General features: G+C 39.3%; 1 protein-coding gene and 1 pseudogene across 3 annotated transcripts in view; one reads left to right on the top strand and one right to left on the bottom strand.

Moving 5' to 3' along the window:
• LOC141553013 (2-acylglycerol O-acyltransferase 2 pseudogene) overlaps positions 1-16,451 on the bottom strand; it is a 32,412-nt pseudogene extending 15,961 nt beyond the window's left edge.
• Positions 16,279-19,539, top strand: part of SLC25A16 (solute carrier family 25 member 16) — a 29,108-nt gene continuing 25,847 nt past the window's right edge. Inside the window, exon 1 of one of the 3 annotated variants that reach the window (XM_074296582.1) lies at positions 16,279-16,573. In XM_074296582.1, the coding sequence (XP_074152683.1) occupies positions 16,450-16,573 (124 nt within the window). In that variant the 5' untranslated portion in view covers positions 16,279-16,449. The remainder of the gene's footprint in view (positions 16,574-19,539) is intronic. The other 2 variants (XM_074296581.1, XM_074296584.1) reach the window with 2 other exon arrangements.

Genomic DNA, 19,539 nt, shown 5'->3' on the forward strand with positions numbered 1-19,539 from the left:
ATACTATGTTGTGATTCCTATTTACTCCTCACAGTCCTCTCTAGATACAGATGGCTCTTTCCATCCCAAGTCTATGGAGTTGCCCTGAATCACCTCGTTGAAAAGAGCCAAGTTTCTAGCTGTGTGACTCTGGGCAAGTCACTTAACTCCAGCCTCAAAAAGGAAAGAAAAGAAAAAAAAAGAGCCAAGTTCATCAGAGTTGATCATCACATAATCTTGTTGCCATGTACAACATGGTTCTACTCATTTCCCTCAGCATCAGTTCATGTAAGTCTCTCAAGGGCTTTCCAAAATGATCCTGCTGATAGTTTCTTACAGAACAATAATATTCCATTACACTCATACCATAACTTATTCAACCATTACCCAAATCATGAGCATCCACTCAGTTTCCAGAAAAACATATTTTTCAAAAAAGAAGCTGTATATTCACTAAAGAAGAGAAAGTTATTCTTTTTTCCAATTTTTGTGAGTCTCTAGTTATTTCAGGGCAAGTTGCGTAATCCTTAAAATTTGATTAATTTTTCATTAAAATATATGTATATATGTATACACACACACACACACACACACATACACATATACATCTTGTGGCATAGTAGAGAGTTGGTCTCAGAACAGAAAGACCTGGATTCAAGTCTAACCTCTGATCATTAAGTCAAATACAGGATTGCCAAAAAAACAAACAAACAAACAAACAAAAAACACCCAAAAACTATTTTATTGAACTATTTTATTGAAAACTCACACAGAATAAGCACTCACCAGCTGTTCAGAAAAAGTAATACAGGAACGCTGTCATTTTGGTCCTCTTCAAGAATGAAGGAATTCAATCAACTGGTACCTACTGGCTGTGTCAGTCCTGACATGACATTCAATCTCTTGGGAGCTCTAGGCAACTTTCCAGGGAAGTGCATTGCAGAGAGAGGCCATTCTGCATTTTTTTTTTTTTTTTTTTTTTGCAGGGGAGGTCTCCTTAGTAAGAAATGCACAATACCAATTACACCAGAGAGCCAATTTTCATCCCTTTTGGTAGTGGAAAATAGAAAAAAGTCTCATTTGTATACCAAAAAAACAAACAAACAAAAAAAAACTAGGAAGGACTAACACCAAATAGACATTTAACAAAACCCAGTATGGAAAGGGCCTGAATTAACTCATTGTTGAAAAGTGCCACATCATCAGAGTTGATCTTATTGTTGCCATGTACAATGTTCTTCTGGTTCTACTCATTTCACTTAGAAGCAATTTGTGTAAGTCTCTCCAGATCTTTCTGAAATCATCCTATTGATCTAAGCATTGACTTTTTTTTTTAAATAATAGCTGTGTGACCACAAGCAAGTCACAACCCCAATTGCCTCAGCAAAAACAAAAACAAAATACATGCAAAGATAGTTTGCGACATTCACCCTTGCAAAATCATGTGTTCCAAATTTTTCTCCCTCCCTCTCTTCCACCTCTTCCCCTAGATAGCAAACAATCCAATGTATGTTTATTTATTTATTTAAATGCAATGTATGTATACATATTTATACAATTATCTTGTTGCACAGGAAAGATCGGATTTAGAAAGAAGGTAAAAATAACCTGAGGAAGAAAAAAACAAAAATGCAAATAAACTAACAGAAAGAGTGGAAATGTTGTGTTGTGGTCCATACTCATTTCTCAGTGTTCTTTCTCTGGGTGTAGTTGGTTCTGTTTATTACAGATCAGTTGGAACTGATTTGGATCCTCTCATTGTTGAAGACAGCCACGTCCATCAGGGTCATCATGTAGTATTGTTGTTGAAATGTATAATGATCTCTTGGTTCTACTTATTTCACTTAGCATCAGTTCATGTAGGTCTTTCCAAATCTCTCTGTATTCATCCTACTGGTCATTTCTTATAGAACAATAATATTCCATAACATTCATATACTACAATTTATTCAGCCATTCTCCAATTAGTGGGCATCCCTTCAATTTCCAGTTTCTAGCCACTACATAAAGGGCTGCCACAAACAGTTTTGCACATACAGGTCCCATTCTCTTCTTTAATATCTCTTTGGGATATAAGCCCAGTAGTAACATTGCTGGATTTGCACAGTTTGATAACTTTTTTGAGTATAGTTCCAGATTGCTCTCCAGAATGGTTGGATCTGTTCTCAACTTCACCAACAATGTATTAGCGTCCCAGTTTTCCCACATCCCCTCCATATTCATCATTATCTTTTCCTGTCATCTTAGCCAATCTGACAGGTGTGCAGTGGTTTCTCAGAATTGTCTTAATATGCAGTTCTCTGATCAACAATGATTTGCAATGCAATGTATGTTAAACATATGGAATTCTTCTATACATATTTTCACAATTATCATGTTGCATGTGAAAAATCAGATCAGAAAGGGAAAAAATGAGAAAAAAAACAAAAGCAAGCAAGGAACAACAAAAAATGTGAAAATACTATGTTATGATCCCCATAGTCCTCTTTCTGGGTATAGATGGCTCTCTCCATCACAAGTCTATTGGAATTGGCCTGAATCACCTCATTTCAACATTCATTTTTATAAGACCTTGAGTTCTAAATTTTTCTCCCTTCCTGTCTTATTTCTCCTTTCCTCAAGATAGCAAGCAATCCTTTATAGGTTATAAATGTACAATCATTTTAAACATATTTCCATATAAGTTACATTGTGAAAGAAAAATCAGAACAAAAGGGAAAAGCCACTCAAATTTTTAAAAAGGGTGAAAACATTATCCTTCAATCCACATTCAGTCTTCCTAGGTTTCCCTCTGAGTGTGGATTACATTTTCTATCACAAGTCTATTAGAATTGTCTTGGGTCTTTACATTGCTGAGAAGAGCTTAAGTCCATCACAAGTGATCATCACACAATCCTTCTAAGTTGCTGTGTGCAATGTTCTCTGGTTTTTCTCACTTCACTTATCATCAGTTCATATAAGTTTCCCCAGGCTTTTCTGAAATCAACATGTTCATCATTTCTTATAGTACAATAGTATTCCTTTACATTCCCTAACTTATTTAGTCATTCCCCCATTGGTGAGTATTCCTTGCCACTACAAAAAGAATTGCTGCTACAAACATTTTTGCACATGTGGGTCCCTTTCCCTCTTTTATGATCTATTTTCATCTATATTTGGAGGAAAAGATTGTATAAACCTATCCACTTATCCTCTTAACTTATAAAGTCTGTACAAAATTTTGGAGATATGTTTCAAAAAATCACATAGAACTCATGAGTTTATTTTGATTCCCAGAACGAGCCTTCAGCTCCTCTGCAATTATTCAGCCTGACAGGACATTGAAAATAGAAAAAAAAATTAATTTGTATGACAAAAAAGCTATTAAGGATGAACATTAAACAAATAGATATTTAAGAAAACCTACCCATTTCCAATGTGGAATTATACAGTCTACATGACTCACTGCACTCTGGAAGTAACAAGCCAAGTTTGCTAATACATGTCATTGTGCTGTGTCTCATTGCTCCTTAGTTCCAGTCTCTCCTCTGCTGTCAGTTTGGCATCTGGTTCTGGCTGCTTCTCTGGGGGTGGATAGGAGTGTGCATTGTACAAGTAACTCTCTTCAGAATGGGCCTCTTTCCATGTTGATGTGTAGAGCTTGATGTCTGTCTCAGTTGCTGGGGCTCCTCTCTTGGGGCCACACAGATGTAGCATAGGCTTCCTTCCAAGTCCACATGTATTCAGCATCTCTGACTCATCTGGCCTGCCATTGTTTCCAGGTCTTTGTGGTTAACTCACCATCCATCTGCGTCTTCTGTCATTAGCCCACATTATCCATCTTAGGCAGAAGTAGATCTGTTCCACACACCTATCCCAGGAGTCCCCAATACACAAGAGAGAAAGGGGCTTACCAAAGTCCTCTAGGTAAAAATCTGCTCCTTTTTTCTTCCAAACATCTAGAATAAGTAGTCTGTACCTGATACTTCTATTTTCTTACTACTCACTCCTTAAATCCCTATAATTTGGCTTTCATTTCTTTACTGAAACTGTTTCAAATTCATTTGCCATTTTCTTTCCGGATATCATTTGCTTTGTAGCAACTAACCTTGTTGAATTTCTACCCTTTTGATATGAAGAATTGAAAACTATCTACCAGCATATGAAGATATATTCCAAATCACTAATAAGAAAAACACATTTTAAAACTGTTCTGAGATTCTATTTTATGCCCTGCATATCAAAGAAAAGGATAGAAAATGGAAACAGTGAGTGTTGGAAGGGTTGTGGGATCAGAGACACAGTAATGTACTAATGGTTTTCATTCGAGAAGTTATGGAAATATGTGGATAATGGGACTTATATTGTTTGTACCCTTTGATCCAGCAATCTCACTACTATTTACTTCTTCCTCTGTTAATCTGGGCAAGCTATATTTTTGAAGGTATTCTTCCATTTCATTTAAGTTATCGAATTTATTGGCATAAAGTTGGGCAAAGTAGCTCCTAATTATTGTTCTAATTTCCTCTTCATTAATAGCGAGTTCTCCCTTTTCATTTTTAAGACTAATAGGGGCAGCTAGGTGGCGCAGTGGACAGAGCACCAGCCTTGAATTCAGGAGGACCCAAGTTCAAATCTGGTCTCAGACACTTAACACTTCCTAGCTGTGTGACCCTTGGCAAGTCACTTAACTCCAGCCTCAGGGGGGAAAAAGAAATTTTGCTTTCAGCAGTCTCACTACTAAGTAATTATTCCAAAGAAGTAAAAAACAGAAAGGTCAAGATACACCAAAATATTCCTAGTAGCACTTTTTGTGTCAACAGTGAACTGGAAATAAAATAGGTGCTTATCTATTAGAAAATGTGTAAATAAACTGTGATTTAGATATAAAATGTAATATTATTATATAACCAGAAACAACAAACATAATAAATTTAAACATAAAGAAAGATTTGTATGAACTAATGGAGAGTTAAGAAAACAGAACCAGTACAATATATACCCTGATGCAAATGGAAAGAGCATTAAGAGGAATTTTGTGTAACTAACTAACCAACAGTGGTCCCAGAGAATAGATAATAAAATACATTTTGCCTGCCGGTGGCAGAGAAGCAAGGTACTAAGTACAGCAAGGTACTATTTAGGGTGAATAATGAGTGCCCTACAGCTATTGCTTAAATTCAATGTAACAGTCATGTAAAATATGATCATTAGTTCCAGACCAATGGAAATATGTCAAGTGAATTCAAACAATTCTGCTTTATAGGATTCCTTATTCACACTATTCAGGACCTAGTTCTATTAGAAGAGAACATTCCTTATTGTCAGATAATAACCAGCATTTATATAGCTCCCCACAGATACTATCTCATTTTAACTTCACAACAGCTCTAGGAGGTAATTGCTATTATTATTCCCATTTTACAAAAGAGGAAATTGAGACAGTATTTCAGTGACTTGAGTAGGGTCACACAAGGTCTGATGCTGGATTTTAATTTAGGGCTTCCAGATTCCTAGATGAGCACTCTAACCACAGTGCCACTTAGTTGCACTGCCTTTAAGTATATACTTATAACTAAATGTTATTATGCATTCACTATTAAGCAATAATGGGAACATGGGTAGAAAGAATATATAACAAATTCAACATAGTAGTTCCAAAACTGTCTTCTTGTTTTTGTCTCACACTGAATTTTCCCCAGTTCTCTTCTCTCTTCTTTTTAAAATTTTCATTGACACTTCTCATCTTAAAAAAAAAAAATCACTTTCTGCACAAACAAAACTAACATAAACAAGATTAAAAGGGAAGTACAAAACTGGGGAAAATTTTTTTTTAAAGATAGTATTTCTAAAATATATAAAGAACTATGTCAAATCTATAAAAATACAAGTCATTCTCCAACTGATGTGGTCAAAGGATATGAACAGATAATTTTCAGATGATGAAATTAAAGCCATTCCTACTCATAAAAAAATGCTTTAGATCACTATTGAATAGAGGAGTGCAAATTAAAACAACTCTAAGGTACTGCCTCACACTTCTCAAATTGACTAAGATAATAGGAAAAAGTAGAGATAAATGTTGGAGGGGATGTGTTAAAATTAAGACATTAATATATTGGTTGGTTATGAAATGATCCAGTGAGTCTGGAGAGCAATTTGGAACTATACCCAAAGGACTATAAAACTTTGCATATCCTTTGATCCAGCAGTGTAATTACTGGATCTGTATCCCAAGGAAATCATAAAGAAGTGGAAAAGACTCACTTAATCAAAAATGTTTGTAGCAGCTCTTTTTTTAGCGGCAAAGAACTGGAAAGTGAGTGTATACACATCAGCTGGAATATGGCTGAATAAGTTATGGTATATGAAAGTAATGGAATATTATTGTTCTATACAAAATGATGAACAATCTAATTTTAGAAAGGCCTGGAAAGATTTACACGAACTGATGCTGAGCAAAACAAGTAGAATCACTAATACATTGTACATAGTTACAGCAAGATTGTGCAATGATCAACTATGAATGACTTGGTTCTTCTCAGCAGTTCAGTGATTCAAAGCATCCCAATAAACTTTGGATGGAAAAAAATCATCTGCATCCAGAGAAAGAACATGGAGAATGAATATAAATCAACATATGCTATGTTCCCTTTTTTTTTTTTTTCCTTTTTATTGTTTTTTTTTTCCTCTCATGGTTTTTCCATTTTTTTTTTTTTTTTTTTTTTTTTTTTTTTTTTTGCCCCAACATGATTCATAAAGAAATGTATATTGGGGCAGCTAGGTGGCGCAGTGGATAGATAGCCACCCTTGAATTCAGGAGGACCCGAGGTCAAATCTGGTCTCAGACACTTAACACTTCCTAGCTGTGTGACCCTGGGCAAGTCACTTAACCCTAGCCTCAGGAAAAAAATAAAAAATAAATAAATGTATATTTTTATATGCAATAATAGAGGTGATTTTATTTATTTTTAATTTACAAAACATATGCATGAGTAATTTTTCAACAAGGACCCTGAAAAAACCTTCTTTTTCAAATTTCCCCCTCCTTCCCTTAATCCTTCCCCTAGATGGCACATATTCCAATACATATTAAAATATATGTTAAATTCAATATGTGTATACCTATCTATAGTTACCTTGCTGCACAGAAAAATCAGTCTAGAAAGAAAAGAAAAACCTGAGAAAGAAAGCAAAATGCAAGCAAATAACAACAGAAAGAGTGAGAATGCTATGTTGTGTTTCACCCTCAGTTCCCTCAGTCCTCTCTTTGGATATAGATGGCTCTCTTCATTAATGAACAATTGGAACTGATCTGAATTAATTCATTGTTGAAGAGAGCCATGTCCATCAGAATTGATCATCGTATAGTCCTATTGTTGCTATGTATAATGATATCCTGATTCTGCTCACTTAACTTGGCATCAGTTCATGTAAGTCTCTCCAGATCTCTGTGAAATCATCCTATTGGTCATTTCTTACAGAACAATAATATTCCATAGCATTGACAGACCATAACTTATTCAGCCATTCTCCAACTGATTGGCATCCACTCAGTTTCTAGTTTCTTGCCACTACAAAAAGGGCTGCCACAAATATTTTTGCACATGTAGGTCCCTTTCTCTCCTTTTGAGCATAATTTCAAATTGCTCTCCAGAATATATATATATATATATCAGTGTCAAGGGACAGGTCAATTCTTTGAGAGCCTCCACAGCTGGGGATCATAATATCTGAAGGAGTTGCAAGGCAGCCTTTACTGACACAGGTGTTGCAGACTGGGAACGAGATAAATTGGAGGCAGAGGATAGAGGAGAGAGGTCAGACAATGCAACAGCCTCTCGGTCAGAGAGGTCAGAGAACAGCAACTGCCCCTCAGTCTCCTTGTATCATCCTCTCACAAGAGGAGATCCATTCTGGTTTGGCCCCTGAGTATTCCAACAGTTCTCTCTTGTATTCCAATATATCTTTGTCCCAGTTTTCCCACATCCCCTCCACCATTCGTTCTTATCTTTTCCTTATCTTAGCCAATCTGACAGGTGTGTAGTGGTATCTCAGAATTATCTTAATTTGCATTTCTTTGATCAATAGTGATTTGGGGCACCTAAGAAATGTATATATTAAAAGGATTAATGTAGATGTATAACTAGAAAGATAAAGGAAACAATTTAAAAAACAATATCAAGCTTCTTTACCCTTTTTATACCTATTGAGAGATAGTGATGGGTTAAGGAAAACTCCTAGATTGTAAGGTGAGAGACTTGGAAGGATGATGCCCCAAGCAGTCATAGGGAAGATAAGAGTTAAGAGGTGTGTTTAGGAGGAAAGGTAATGAGTTCAAAACATGTAAAGATAACGTATTCACTGATTGACAGATTACCTTACAAGAAACTTATGACTTCTTAGATACATGACAGCTGACTCATGTATGGTCAAGAATTGCCACAGATATCATGATCTGTGCTATGTCCTTGATATTCTAGGTGAGATTCTGGGTGATCATCTTAGAATCACCACTTTGCATTAGGACATCCATTGTGGATTGCAAAGATGCGACTCTTTGGGAGGAGGGATTATAGATTTTCTTTTTGTTTTTTTTTTTTTTTTCACTTGTATTACTTCTGCCAGAACAAATGTCAAATACAAGCTATTATGAAAGTATCTAAATTGAGCAAGCCATTCTAAATATCCTAAGGACTTTGCTATCACAGAAATAGCTTATGATTAATCAGGATTGCCCATTCAGTAGAAATTTATTTTCCTTAAAAGACAAAAAAGCTGCCTCAGAACTCAATTGGCCCCTTCCTCCATTGACACAACTTCCTGGTCATTGAAGGACATTAAACAAAAAATCCCATTCACTTTGACTTAGTGGATGTCCAAATTCTGCTAGAGTTGCCATAGCCTACCCTACTATCCAGAATTCCAGGGAAGTTAGGTATCACTATATCCTTGCAGTGTTACAGCAAAATTACTCTACTTTTGTTAACAGTAGAATGCTTTTTAAGTGACTTGTTTTGTCCTAGAATTGAAACTGAATTCACAAGGTTCTGGCCTTAGGATTCCCTTCAACAATATCTCTTTAAATACTTGAAGGCAACATTTTCTTCTCAGGGCGAATCTCCCTGAAAGTTGCCAAGAGACAAATTTAGGCTTGATTTTATGGAAAAGATTCCTATCCATTAAAGCAATGAGAATGTGAAGTGTGTTGTCTTTGGAGATATGCTCCTTCTAATTGGAGATCATTAAACAAACCTGGGTGACCTTACCAAAGTCACTTCTAGTGTCGCAGTTGGCTCTGAAATTCATTCCAGCTCTGAGATGTTCTTTATTCTAGAGTCTGATATTTCCAACATCAAACTAGAGGGAGGAGGGGAAATGAATCAGAGACTGCCTGAAGACCTAACTAAAAGTGTATTCAGATACATCCGCTGTCAGGAACATATGCTAGGAGTTTACTTTTTTTCAAGATCTAGAGTCCACCTGGGATTATGCCTTGTATTCTCTGTCCTTCCTTATTCCCTGCCAAGAAGGCACTTCTTTCTTCCAAAATTCCCCTCATAGCTTCACCATTCAGTAGTCTTTCCACTATATATCATCTGGCCTTATAGAAACATAATTTAATTCTATTTCCTCCTTTTTAGTATAGCTGCAATACTTCCAGAAAGCAGAATTTTCACAATGTACATACTATGGCTAGAAGGCTAGGAAGGAGCAGAGTTCATCCAATTAGTAACAGCAATGTTTTGCAACAAAGTCCAGAAAGTAACTTGGTTTTCTGCCTAATGGTGGTATTGAGAAATAATCTAGTAATCATTCTAGAAATAACATTAGTAATTCTTTTGTTAAATTGCTTTTATGTCTTTCATTCTTGATTGTCAATAAGCTTTTATAGAGATAAATTATATCTATTCTGTCATTCTATCTATCTATCTGTCTCCCATTTCATCCAAGATTATCTCCACTAGCTGCTAGATCTGTATCTTGCCATTGCACTCTGGAGGGGAAAGTGAGGCAAGTGACCTTGTACAGCCCTCCCTCACTCAAATCCATTTCACTTGCATCTCATGGCATCACTTCTATGATGTCATGGTTCTTTTTTTGCAAAGGAAGGATGAATAACCACACTGATCTATTTACCTATCTACCTACTTATCGTTATTTCATTTCTGCATTCAGCTAAACTGCATATATAAACTAATGTATAAAGAATTGTGTCTCTCCTAAGAGGTCGTGAAACCTACTACAAAGACCACTGGATTGGAAATATGAAAGCCTGATTTTGGGTGGCTGCTGCCACTACGACAGTACAAATGATCAAAAAACTTGGAGCTGGGAGATCTGTATTCACATTTTGGTTTTTCCACTTACTTAAAGCTTGACATTAGGGTAGCAACTTCATCCTTAGAGATTTTGTGTCCTTACAAGGAGTTGTATGTAATACAATGATCTCTGACAATATCCAGCCCAAATCACTTCACTTCACTGAACCTCAGTTCCTTCATTTGTAATATGATGGTTTGGGACTAAATCATCTCTCTAGTCCCTTCCAGTTCTAAAGGTCTATAGGAATTTGCAACATTTGCAGGAGCAGATTCTTTTTTTATTATAGTTGAACTTTATAGCTTTGACTCCTAGAAGAACTCTTATTTTTTCAAATACTGGCCCAATTATAAAACCAAAAGAGACATATGCCTTTACAAAAGAAAATTTGGGAAATACATTTTTCTTTTGATTTATCATAGCCATAAAATAGTTATTTTTGAAAAAGCAGGAATCTATTTACTGACTTTATTTGGTGGTCTCATTAATAAATTTAATAGAAATACATAGAGGAAAAACTATATTTGTGTTAATAAAAATAGAAAACAACCAAATTATGAAACGTAGATCAAGAATGAAGAATAAGTGCAAAATTAGGTTCAAAGACTTACTATGGTCAGCAAATTATGAAAAGGGAGTACTTCTAGAATGTTAGAAATTAATGCAAATTTGAAAAAAGTAAGTTTCAGTTAGAGAATGTAACCTATTACAACACTTTCTTTGATGCTTTCATGGATCCATGACCTCATTACCATAAGAACTTTATTCATTGCTTCTTATCCTATACTATTCTGGTCAAAGTCTTCCCATAAAATCTCTAGCAAGACTATTGGTAGAATGGTGAGCTAATTCTGAATAGTGATTTGCAACTATGCCCAAAGGTCTATAAAACTGCAAAATATGAACGAACTATAAAACCCTTTGACTCTGGAATACTAATGCTATGACTATATCCCAAAGAAATCAAAAACAAGGAAATGGACCTATTTGTACCAAAAAAAAAAAAAAAAAAAAAATTTTATATGGTAGCTCTTTTAGTGGTGGCAAAATATTGGAAATCGAGGGGATATTCATCGAGGGGGTAATAAAAGAACAAGTTGTAGTAAATAATTATAGTGGAATATTATTATGCTATAAGAAATGGCAAGCAAGAAACTCTCAGAAAAACCTGGAAAGACTTACATGAACTGAAGTGAGCAGAACCAGAATATGATATGCAATAACAGTAACACTGATAATGATTAACCATGATTGACTCAGCTATTCTCAGTTATACAATTGTCTAAGTCAATTCCAAAGGATTCATGATGAAAAATAATGTCTATCTCCAGGAAAAGAATTCATGGAATCTTAATGCAATTCAAAGTATATTATTTTTTCATTTTCTTTATTTTTTTTCCATTTTTTTTTGGTTTGTTTCTTTAGTCTGTCTTCTTTCGCAACATAATTAATATAGAGATATATTTGGAACTCAACATCTTAAAAAATGTTAAATTGGTGATTCAAGGCAATTCAAATAGACTTGTGATGGTAAGTGCCATCCAAATTCAGAGAGAGAACTATGGAGACTGTGAATCAAAGAATATACTATTTTCACTTTTGTGGTTGTTTGCTTTTTTTTTCCTTTGTGGTTTTAAAAATTTTTTTTGGCCTTTTGATCTGATTGATCTGATTTTTCTTGTGTAGCATGATGATTATGGAAATATGTTTACAAGAATTATACACGTTTAATTTAAATCAGATTGCTTGGCGAAGGGGAAGAGGAGGAGAGAGAAAAAATTTGGTTTACAGGTCTTACAAAAGTGAATATTGAAAACTATCTTTGCATGTATTTGGAAAAATAAAATACTATCTTAATGAATGTTAAAAGGAGTTTGTATATGAAACGGGCAAAATAATAGAATATCCTTTAAAACAAAACAAAATAAAACAAAACTTCAAACAAGTATCCATCCTTGGTGGATGTTAGTGCAGAATGTGGGCTATTTCTCATTCTCATTAAAATTTTCTAAACATTTTCATTAGTTCATTGAAATATGCCATGTTAGCCACCTTAAGAAATTAGATTTAGGTGGCACAGTGGATAGAGCACCAGCCCTGAAGTCAGGAGGACCTGAGTTCAAATCTGCCCTCAGACATATAACACATCTAGCTGTGTGACCCTGGGCAAGTCACTTAACCCCAATTGCCTCAGCAAAAAGAAATGAGATTCAGTTTCTGGTTTATTTACACTACACTACAATATCTTTAAACTGGATTGCCTCCCAGATAGAAGAGGAGGAATGGAAGGTTCAGAGCAAAGATGGCAGCATGCAAACTATCTGAAACTGCACAAAAATGTCAAAAAGTGTATTACGTTCACATACTCAAGAAGAAAAGAAAACACAACTCACATCAACATAAATTTATGCTTTTCATTCATAGATGATACAGTTGTTGTCTAATATACTATGAAATCAGCAAATATTTATTAAGCATGAGCAAGATCTTATATTGGACTCTTTAGATACAAAAATATATAGGCCTTCACCTTTTCTTTCCTGTTTCCTAATGGAACAAGGCATCATACAAAACTCTTCATATATACAAGATAAGTGTAATATACAGTAAGGTGTGATGGGGTCACAAGAGATGCAGAGTAGATTCTAGAAAATTTTAAGGAAGATACTTTTTAAAAAGGCTATATAGGGAAGACACTAAACCAAAAAGAAAGATTCTGATTGTTTATTGCTATAATACTTCTGTCAGTAAGCTTCATTTTCTGCTATTTGTCCTAAAGAGTATTTTCTTAATTCTCTTCCATTACCCTTATCTAACCCCATTTGTAACAGAGTTAACTATTCTTCTCTCTTGTAATTCCCGTTCTTCATGTAAACAGAGAATTGGAATATTTTGCAAAAATTATACTTTCCTATCCCACATTTACTTTTTCTTCTCAATTTTTCATTTCCCCACCATTCACTCATCCAGCATAACCACTGCTATCTAAAATTCCCTTAACTCTATTTTTTAAACAATTTAAATATGTTAGCCATTCTTTTTAGTGTTGCAGCCTTATCTAAAATCTTCATTTTTAAGTGAGTAGAATAAAGAGAACACTGTACACAGCTACAAGATTTTAAGATGATCAATTCTGATGGACATGGCTGTTTCAATCGTGAGGTGATTCTGGCCAATTCCAATAGTCTTGTAATGGAGAGTCATTTGCACCCAGAGAGAGGGATTGAGTGTAGATCACAACATAGTATTTTGTTGTTTGCTTGCATTTTTTCTCATTTTTTTTCCTTTTTGATCTGATTTTTCTTATGCAATGTGATAATTGTGGAAGATCAAATAATTAAGAGATTAAAAGAATGACTTCAGATATAGAAAAAGGCACAGAAAATTCATGGGGATTGGGATTTTTCTAAAGTTAAAAGAAATTGTTTTTTAGACATTTTAGATTGTAGTCAGACTCTACAAACATGGAGCATTATAGAGTACTTGGTACAATTTTTCTGTCACAAGAATGATGATTCATAAAAAACCTACAGATTATAGCATGTGAAACTAGAGACATATGTTAGAAGAATCAAAGCATTAAGAATTTGTGGGCATAGAAAGAAAATAAGTCTGGTTGATCACTCTAGTACTAATTCTCATTACTACCTGCCTCCTAATTGCAAAAGCTTTGAAAGAGACTTTTGTTGGCTTTAGTTTTTGATCCTTCCCAATAATTCTTCCCACTGATGAGATCTTGAATTACTAGGTGATGTTGGCAGAGAGAGCCTGAGATATTGATAAAATTATTCCCTGAGTCAAGCAAGGAAGGTGACTGATGGGGATCAGTTCTACTCTCTTCAGAGATCATGGGTAGTAAGGTAGCAACTTGTTATGTCCAGCCAGAAATGCAAATTATGCCAAATCCCTGAGGTTAAATTTCCTCTATAAATCTGTCCATGACTCATACCATCTTTGCTGAACCCCTTTGGTAAGCAAGCCATGGCACTCTACTTTGTGGTATCTTTTCCCTTACCTCTTACCCCCTCCCCCCTGCCCAATGTCTTTCTTCTGATCACCTTTGTGGTGTCTTTCTCTTTCGTATAGCTAACTCTTTTAGGGTGCTAAACTCCTTGATAGATTTAGCCTGCTACCTCATGGAGTATTTCCTAAACCCTTTTCCTTGCTAACTATATGCTCTCCCAACTCTATTTCATATTTACCACTTCTGGCATCTATTCTATCTCTTCATATTTTTCTATAATTTCTCCTAAATAAACAACTTTTGTCAAAGAGAATGACCATTGTGAATTCTTCACATGACCACATCCCATCTCCGGGTTCCTATCTCAATCTTGAGATTTGGTATTAATCCCCCAAAACATCATTTGGAACTAGCAATTGCTTTTCTAAATCACATCATTGGTGCCAAAATTAGTCTCCTAAGACACATCACCACTATTGCCAAGTTTTTCTTCTCCATGCATTGATCTGATCATGTCACTCCTTTACGCAACATCCACTCATGAATTCAGTTTTCAGTGGTCCATGATTCCCTATTGCCTAATGAAAAAAATTCAAACTCTTTTGCCTGGTATTCAAGGTCATCTACAAACTGGGCTGGATCTCCTTTTCCAACTCTATGATCCAGCCTATTTGCTATTCTTGCACTTTTGTTCACAATATTTTCCACTTCTGGAAAGTTCTTCTCCACCTTAATCCCTCTCGAGTTTTCATCCATCCTTTAAATCCTTGCTTCGGTCCTCAAGTCAGATTATTCAAACTTCACTTCTTCTCTGAAACCTTCCTCTTAGGTCTTACAAAGTTCTTTCTTTGCTCCATCTGATAAGTTTATTTAATATTGTTGTTGATTACAGGCGTCTCTAAGTGTCTTCTTCTTCGTGGGACTTGCATTCTCTCCCCACAGTTGCCTTTCACAAATTTGCTCTGCACAAGGTAAATGTCTGTTAATGTTTTAGTAAACTGTTGAAGATGACAGAACTAGAAGACATAAGGAGATTGGTGAGAAACCAAATCATGTATGATGAAACGGATAGTCATGGTGAGGGGCAGCAGAGGTTGCCCAATAGGTATGAGTGGGGTCTTGTACAGAATGTTAAAACTAAGGGAGTCCAAGGGAAAATAGGTCAATGTTGGATGGTGCAGATGTGGGTAAAGGAAAGCAAACTGAGGATTCAGCCTAAGTGCAGATCCTGGGGTTCAGGGGTGTCTGGGAAAATGGCAGGGATTGAGTAGCACCTCATGGGGCCGGGGGACCGACAAGTTCAGCACCACCTGAGAGGAAAGCAGACTTTTACCGAAAACCTCGAGGACTTTGAGAGCTGGCAGAATTAGGGTTCAGAGAGTCTCAGCTGAAGCGCTGAGGGACTGACTGGCAGAGAGTCTGGGGAACAGCTGGGGTTCCAGGGTCCCCGAAGGCTCACAAAAAGAGGGGGGACCAAAGGCTGAGACAACAGCTGGCCTGGGGCTCCGAGGCTCTGAGAGCCCGACAAAAAGTGGGGGAACCCCCGGGCCCGTGAGATGCGGGGGCTCTGAAAGTAGAGGGCTTCTGGGTCCCCCAGAGCTAGACGAAAAGGGGGACCCCCAGGCCTTGCGGCTGGAGAGGCCCACAAAGGCCCAGCGAACAGTGGGTCCGGGGCGTTTCTGGGGCTCTGAGTGCTGGACAAAAAGGGGAGAGCCCGGGCTCTGGGACTTCCGGGATCTGAAAGCAGGACAAGGGCCGAGGGCTCCAGAAGGAGCGCACGTGCAGTGAGGAGTTCGGGGCCTTCCTCGCTCCCTTCTTTCTCTCGTCCCCTTTCCTCTCCTCCCCCTCTTCCCGCTCGTCTTCCCCTCCCCTGTCCCCTTCCCTCCACTCCTTTGTTCCCTATCTTCCTCCCTCTTCTACTCTTCCACCTCTGTCCCCTTCCTTCTTTCTCCTCCCCTTCTTTCTCCCTTCCACTCTTCTCTCCCGTCGGGGCCCGGCAAGGCCCCGCCCCTTCCCCGCCTCCAGCCGAGTGCGCGCCCACGTCATCACTCGGCGCCGCCCCGGCAGCTATCATGGAAGCTCGGCCGCTGGGCTCCGGGGTTGCCCCGTCGCGCGGTGCCGGCCTGACCTCGTCATCTTCCGTCATGAGCTGGAGGCGGGCGGCCCCGGGTCTCTGAGTGCGCTCCCGGAGCCCAGGCAGCCCCATGGCCTCGGTGGCGACCTCGGCGGCCCCCGGGGCCGGAGGAGCGGGATCCGGGAGCCCGAGCCCGCCGCCGGCGGCGTCCGCTCGCAGGGACTTCTACTGGCTGCGCTCCTTCGTGGCGGGAGGTGAGGACGGCTGGCGGGGGATTGACACTTATTAAGCACCACCTGTATGCCTGGCATGTTGTTTTGCTGTCAGAATACAAAAAAGACGCCTGACGTTCCTGCCCTCCCGGCGCTCACTTTGTTACGGGAGAGACGCTCGTGGGAACGGGGAAGGAGAGTGCGCCGAGGGGGTCGCGGTGGGAGGAGGGCGCGGGGCGGAATGGGTGAGGAGGGGACGGGAGCACGGGGCGTGCATGGTGACCGGGGCGAGATGGGGAAGGGGAGGGGGCACGGGGGGGGGCGGTGAAGCCCTGCGGCTGCCGGGGAGCTGTGGGTTTCTGAGTCGATTCCATCTTTCAGGAAGCTGAGTTTCCGAAGTCCAGGAAAGTGGCCTGGGGGGAGGGGGGGCCGAAGCGCGGGCTGCCCGGGGGTTGGCAGGGCCCGCTGTGGGGGGTGAGGAAGGGCGTGCTGGAGCGGGAGGCCGGGGCTGGCTCCCGCCTTCACCGTCGGTCCCCTCAGAAAGGGAAGGCTGCTTCAGGCTCGGGCTGCCGGCGCGTCCCCGGGTGCTGGAAGTCGGGGGGGCTACAGCAGAGAGCCCCCACAGCCCCGACTCCGGCCGGGCTCCCAGACCTTCGCCACGTTGCAGCCCGCCGTCCCCAGCGGCCCTGAGTTCGGGGGACGTGATGACACGAAGTAACCCCGTCGAGTAGTTCCTCCGGAACCGGAGAGCCGGCTGTTTACCTTGACTCACCGTTTCCTCGTGCTCCGCTCTTGTTTGTCTGACCCGGGCTCTCTTCCAAGAGGAAAAAGGGAGCCGGGATGGGGCAGTGGCCAGTGCCAGATCCGGCTTCGGAGCCGGGGCCAGGTGTGCGGTCCAGAAGAGCTCGGGTCTAATCCTGCCTCCTAGAGAAGCCACTTGATTCAGCCTCAGTTTACTCACCTGTGAAATGGAGCTCTTAGTCCCTACTTCACAGTGATCCTTCATAGAATCAAAAGAGGTCTCGGCGCTGTGCCAACATAAGGAGTGATTGACGTCTGCTATTATTCTTATAGGATCACTAGAGCGAAAAGGGGCCTTAACCTGTGCTGGGCACGGGTCTGGTGCTTAATAAGTGTTTATTGATTAAGAATGTGCTGCTAAATTCCCTGCTTTTATATGGGATAATCTGGATAACCCACTTACCTGTATTTTTAGTTCCGTATCTATAGTCTCCGCTCACTTTGTCCGAGGCCGCCCGGAACTTTCTTAGTCTCTTCTTCCCATCCTCTCTGGCCTTATCCGAGCCGGTTCTTCCTATGTGCCAGACCCTGTGCTTAGCGCCGGACTTAGAATTAATAAAGAGAAAGACGGCTCCTGCCCTTAAAGAGATCCGATTGAATGGGACAGACAGCAGCTATGCATTTGTGTCTGTGAGGCTTATTAAGGCTCTGGATATGAAGATTGCAAGCAGTGGGCCAGGGAACTCTGACTGAACCACTGGGTCCTGTTATTTCTAAAAAGAGAAGCGGATTGAATCCATTGGGTCAGAGTTGGCGGTGGCAGCAAAATTATGCAAACTTGACCCCGGCCTGATGGGGAAAGAGCTGTCTGGAGCTCTTCTCTCCAGTCCATAGAGCGGTGGTCCTCAAAGATTTTACATTGGGGCCAGGTCACTGTCCCTCAGGCAGGGCCGGACTACGGTAAAAACAAAAGCCCTCCCTCTGTCTCCGCCCCTCAGCCCATCTGCCATAACCCAGCGGCCGCATCTGGACCCCGGGCACAGTTTGAGAACCCCTGATTTAAAGTCTGTTCCAGAGAGCCTGCAGCCCAGAATGAGCAGCATGAGGGACTTCCCTCCGCTCTTCTAGGAAGTAGCCTTTTCATAACTGTTCTCTTTTCATCCCAAGGGCTGTTTTCACTTAATTTTTTTTTTCCCCCCACTTAATGATTTAATAAGACTTTAGGGACTTAGAAATGACAGTCGAAAGGTCTTGGACAAGAAGCTTTTCTGTTATCTCGATAGCAATTTTATAGGACAAGGACAGCAGTGAGCCTTTGATTTTACTGGCAGAGAGAAATCTCAGTGAGGAAAGTTTACCTAGAAATTGCATAGAGATTTGCCGAGAGTGTTGTTTCCCAGGATCACATGGATGGTATATTTCAGAGACAGGACTTGAACCTAGGGAGAAAAACGTGGCTTGGTGGTCAGAGGTCTGGGTCGGCAGTCAGGAAGACTTGAGTTCAGATCTCAGAGGATGTTTCCTAGCTGTGTGATCCTGGGCAAGTCACTTCATCAATGTTTGCCTCGGGTTTTTCAGTCTGTAAAATGGGGATAATAACATCAATTTCCCCCCATGCTCACCCTGGGTTTTTGCTATCAAATGAGATCGTATTTGTGAAGCATCTGAGTAGGTGTTTAGTAAATGCTTCTTCCTTTCCTGCATTTCATTTTGAGGCTAATTTTCTAGCCGGTATGATGTTCTGCCTCTTAGCAGTTGTAGAAATTTATTTTGTCCGCAGAATGAGGCAATATAGAAAGCATGTTCATATGTAAAGCTCCTATTTCTATATAGGAATTTTTCCATAATTCCGTAAGAAAAGGTCTCAACCTAAAAGTTTGTCACATTTACTACCTTGTTAGAAGACTTGGGTTCTAGTCTCAGCTTTGTTGTCTTTCAGTCTAACTTTTCTGAGCTTCTGTTTCTTCTGTATTCTGACAATTAAATGAAATAAAATAGGAATGATGAACTTTTTCCCCAATTACATGTAAAATCAATTTTTGACATTCATTTTTTTAAAACTTCAGAGTTCCAAATTCTCTCCCTTCCTTCATCCCAAAGATATAGTAAGCAGTGCAATGTATGTACAATCATGCAAAAGATATTAACATATTAGTCATAAATGACTAATTTATGTGAAAAAAGACACTTGCTCCCCTCCCCCCCCAAAATAGACATGGAAAAAATAAAGTGAAAAATTGTGTGCTTCTTTTGTACTCAGACTACAG

The sequence above is a fragment of the Sminthopsis crassicaudata genome, chromosome 2 (genome assembly GCF_048593235.1).
Source record: "Sminthopsis crassicaudata isolate SCR6 chromosome 2, ASM4859323v1, whole genome shotgun sequence".
NCBI classification, from domain to species: domain Eukaryota; kingdom Metazoa; phylum Chordata; class Mammalia; order Dasyuromorphia; family Dasyuridae; genus Sminthopsis; species Sminthopsis crassicaudata.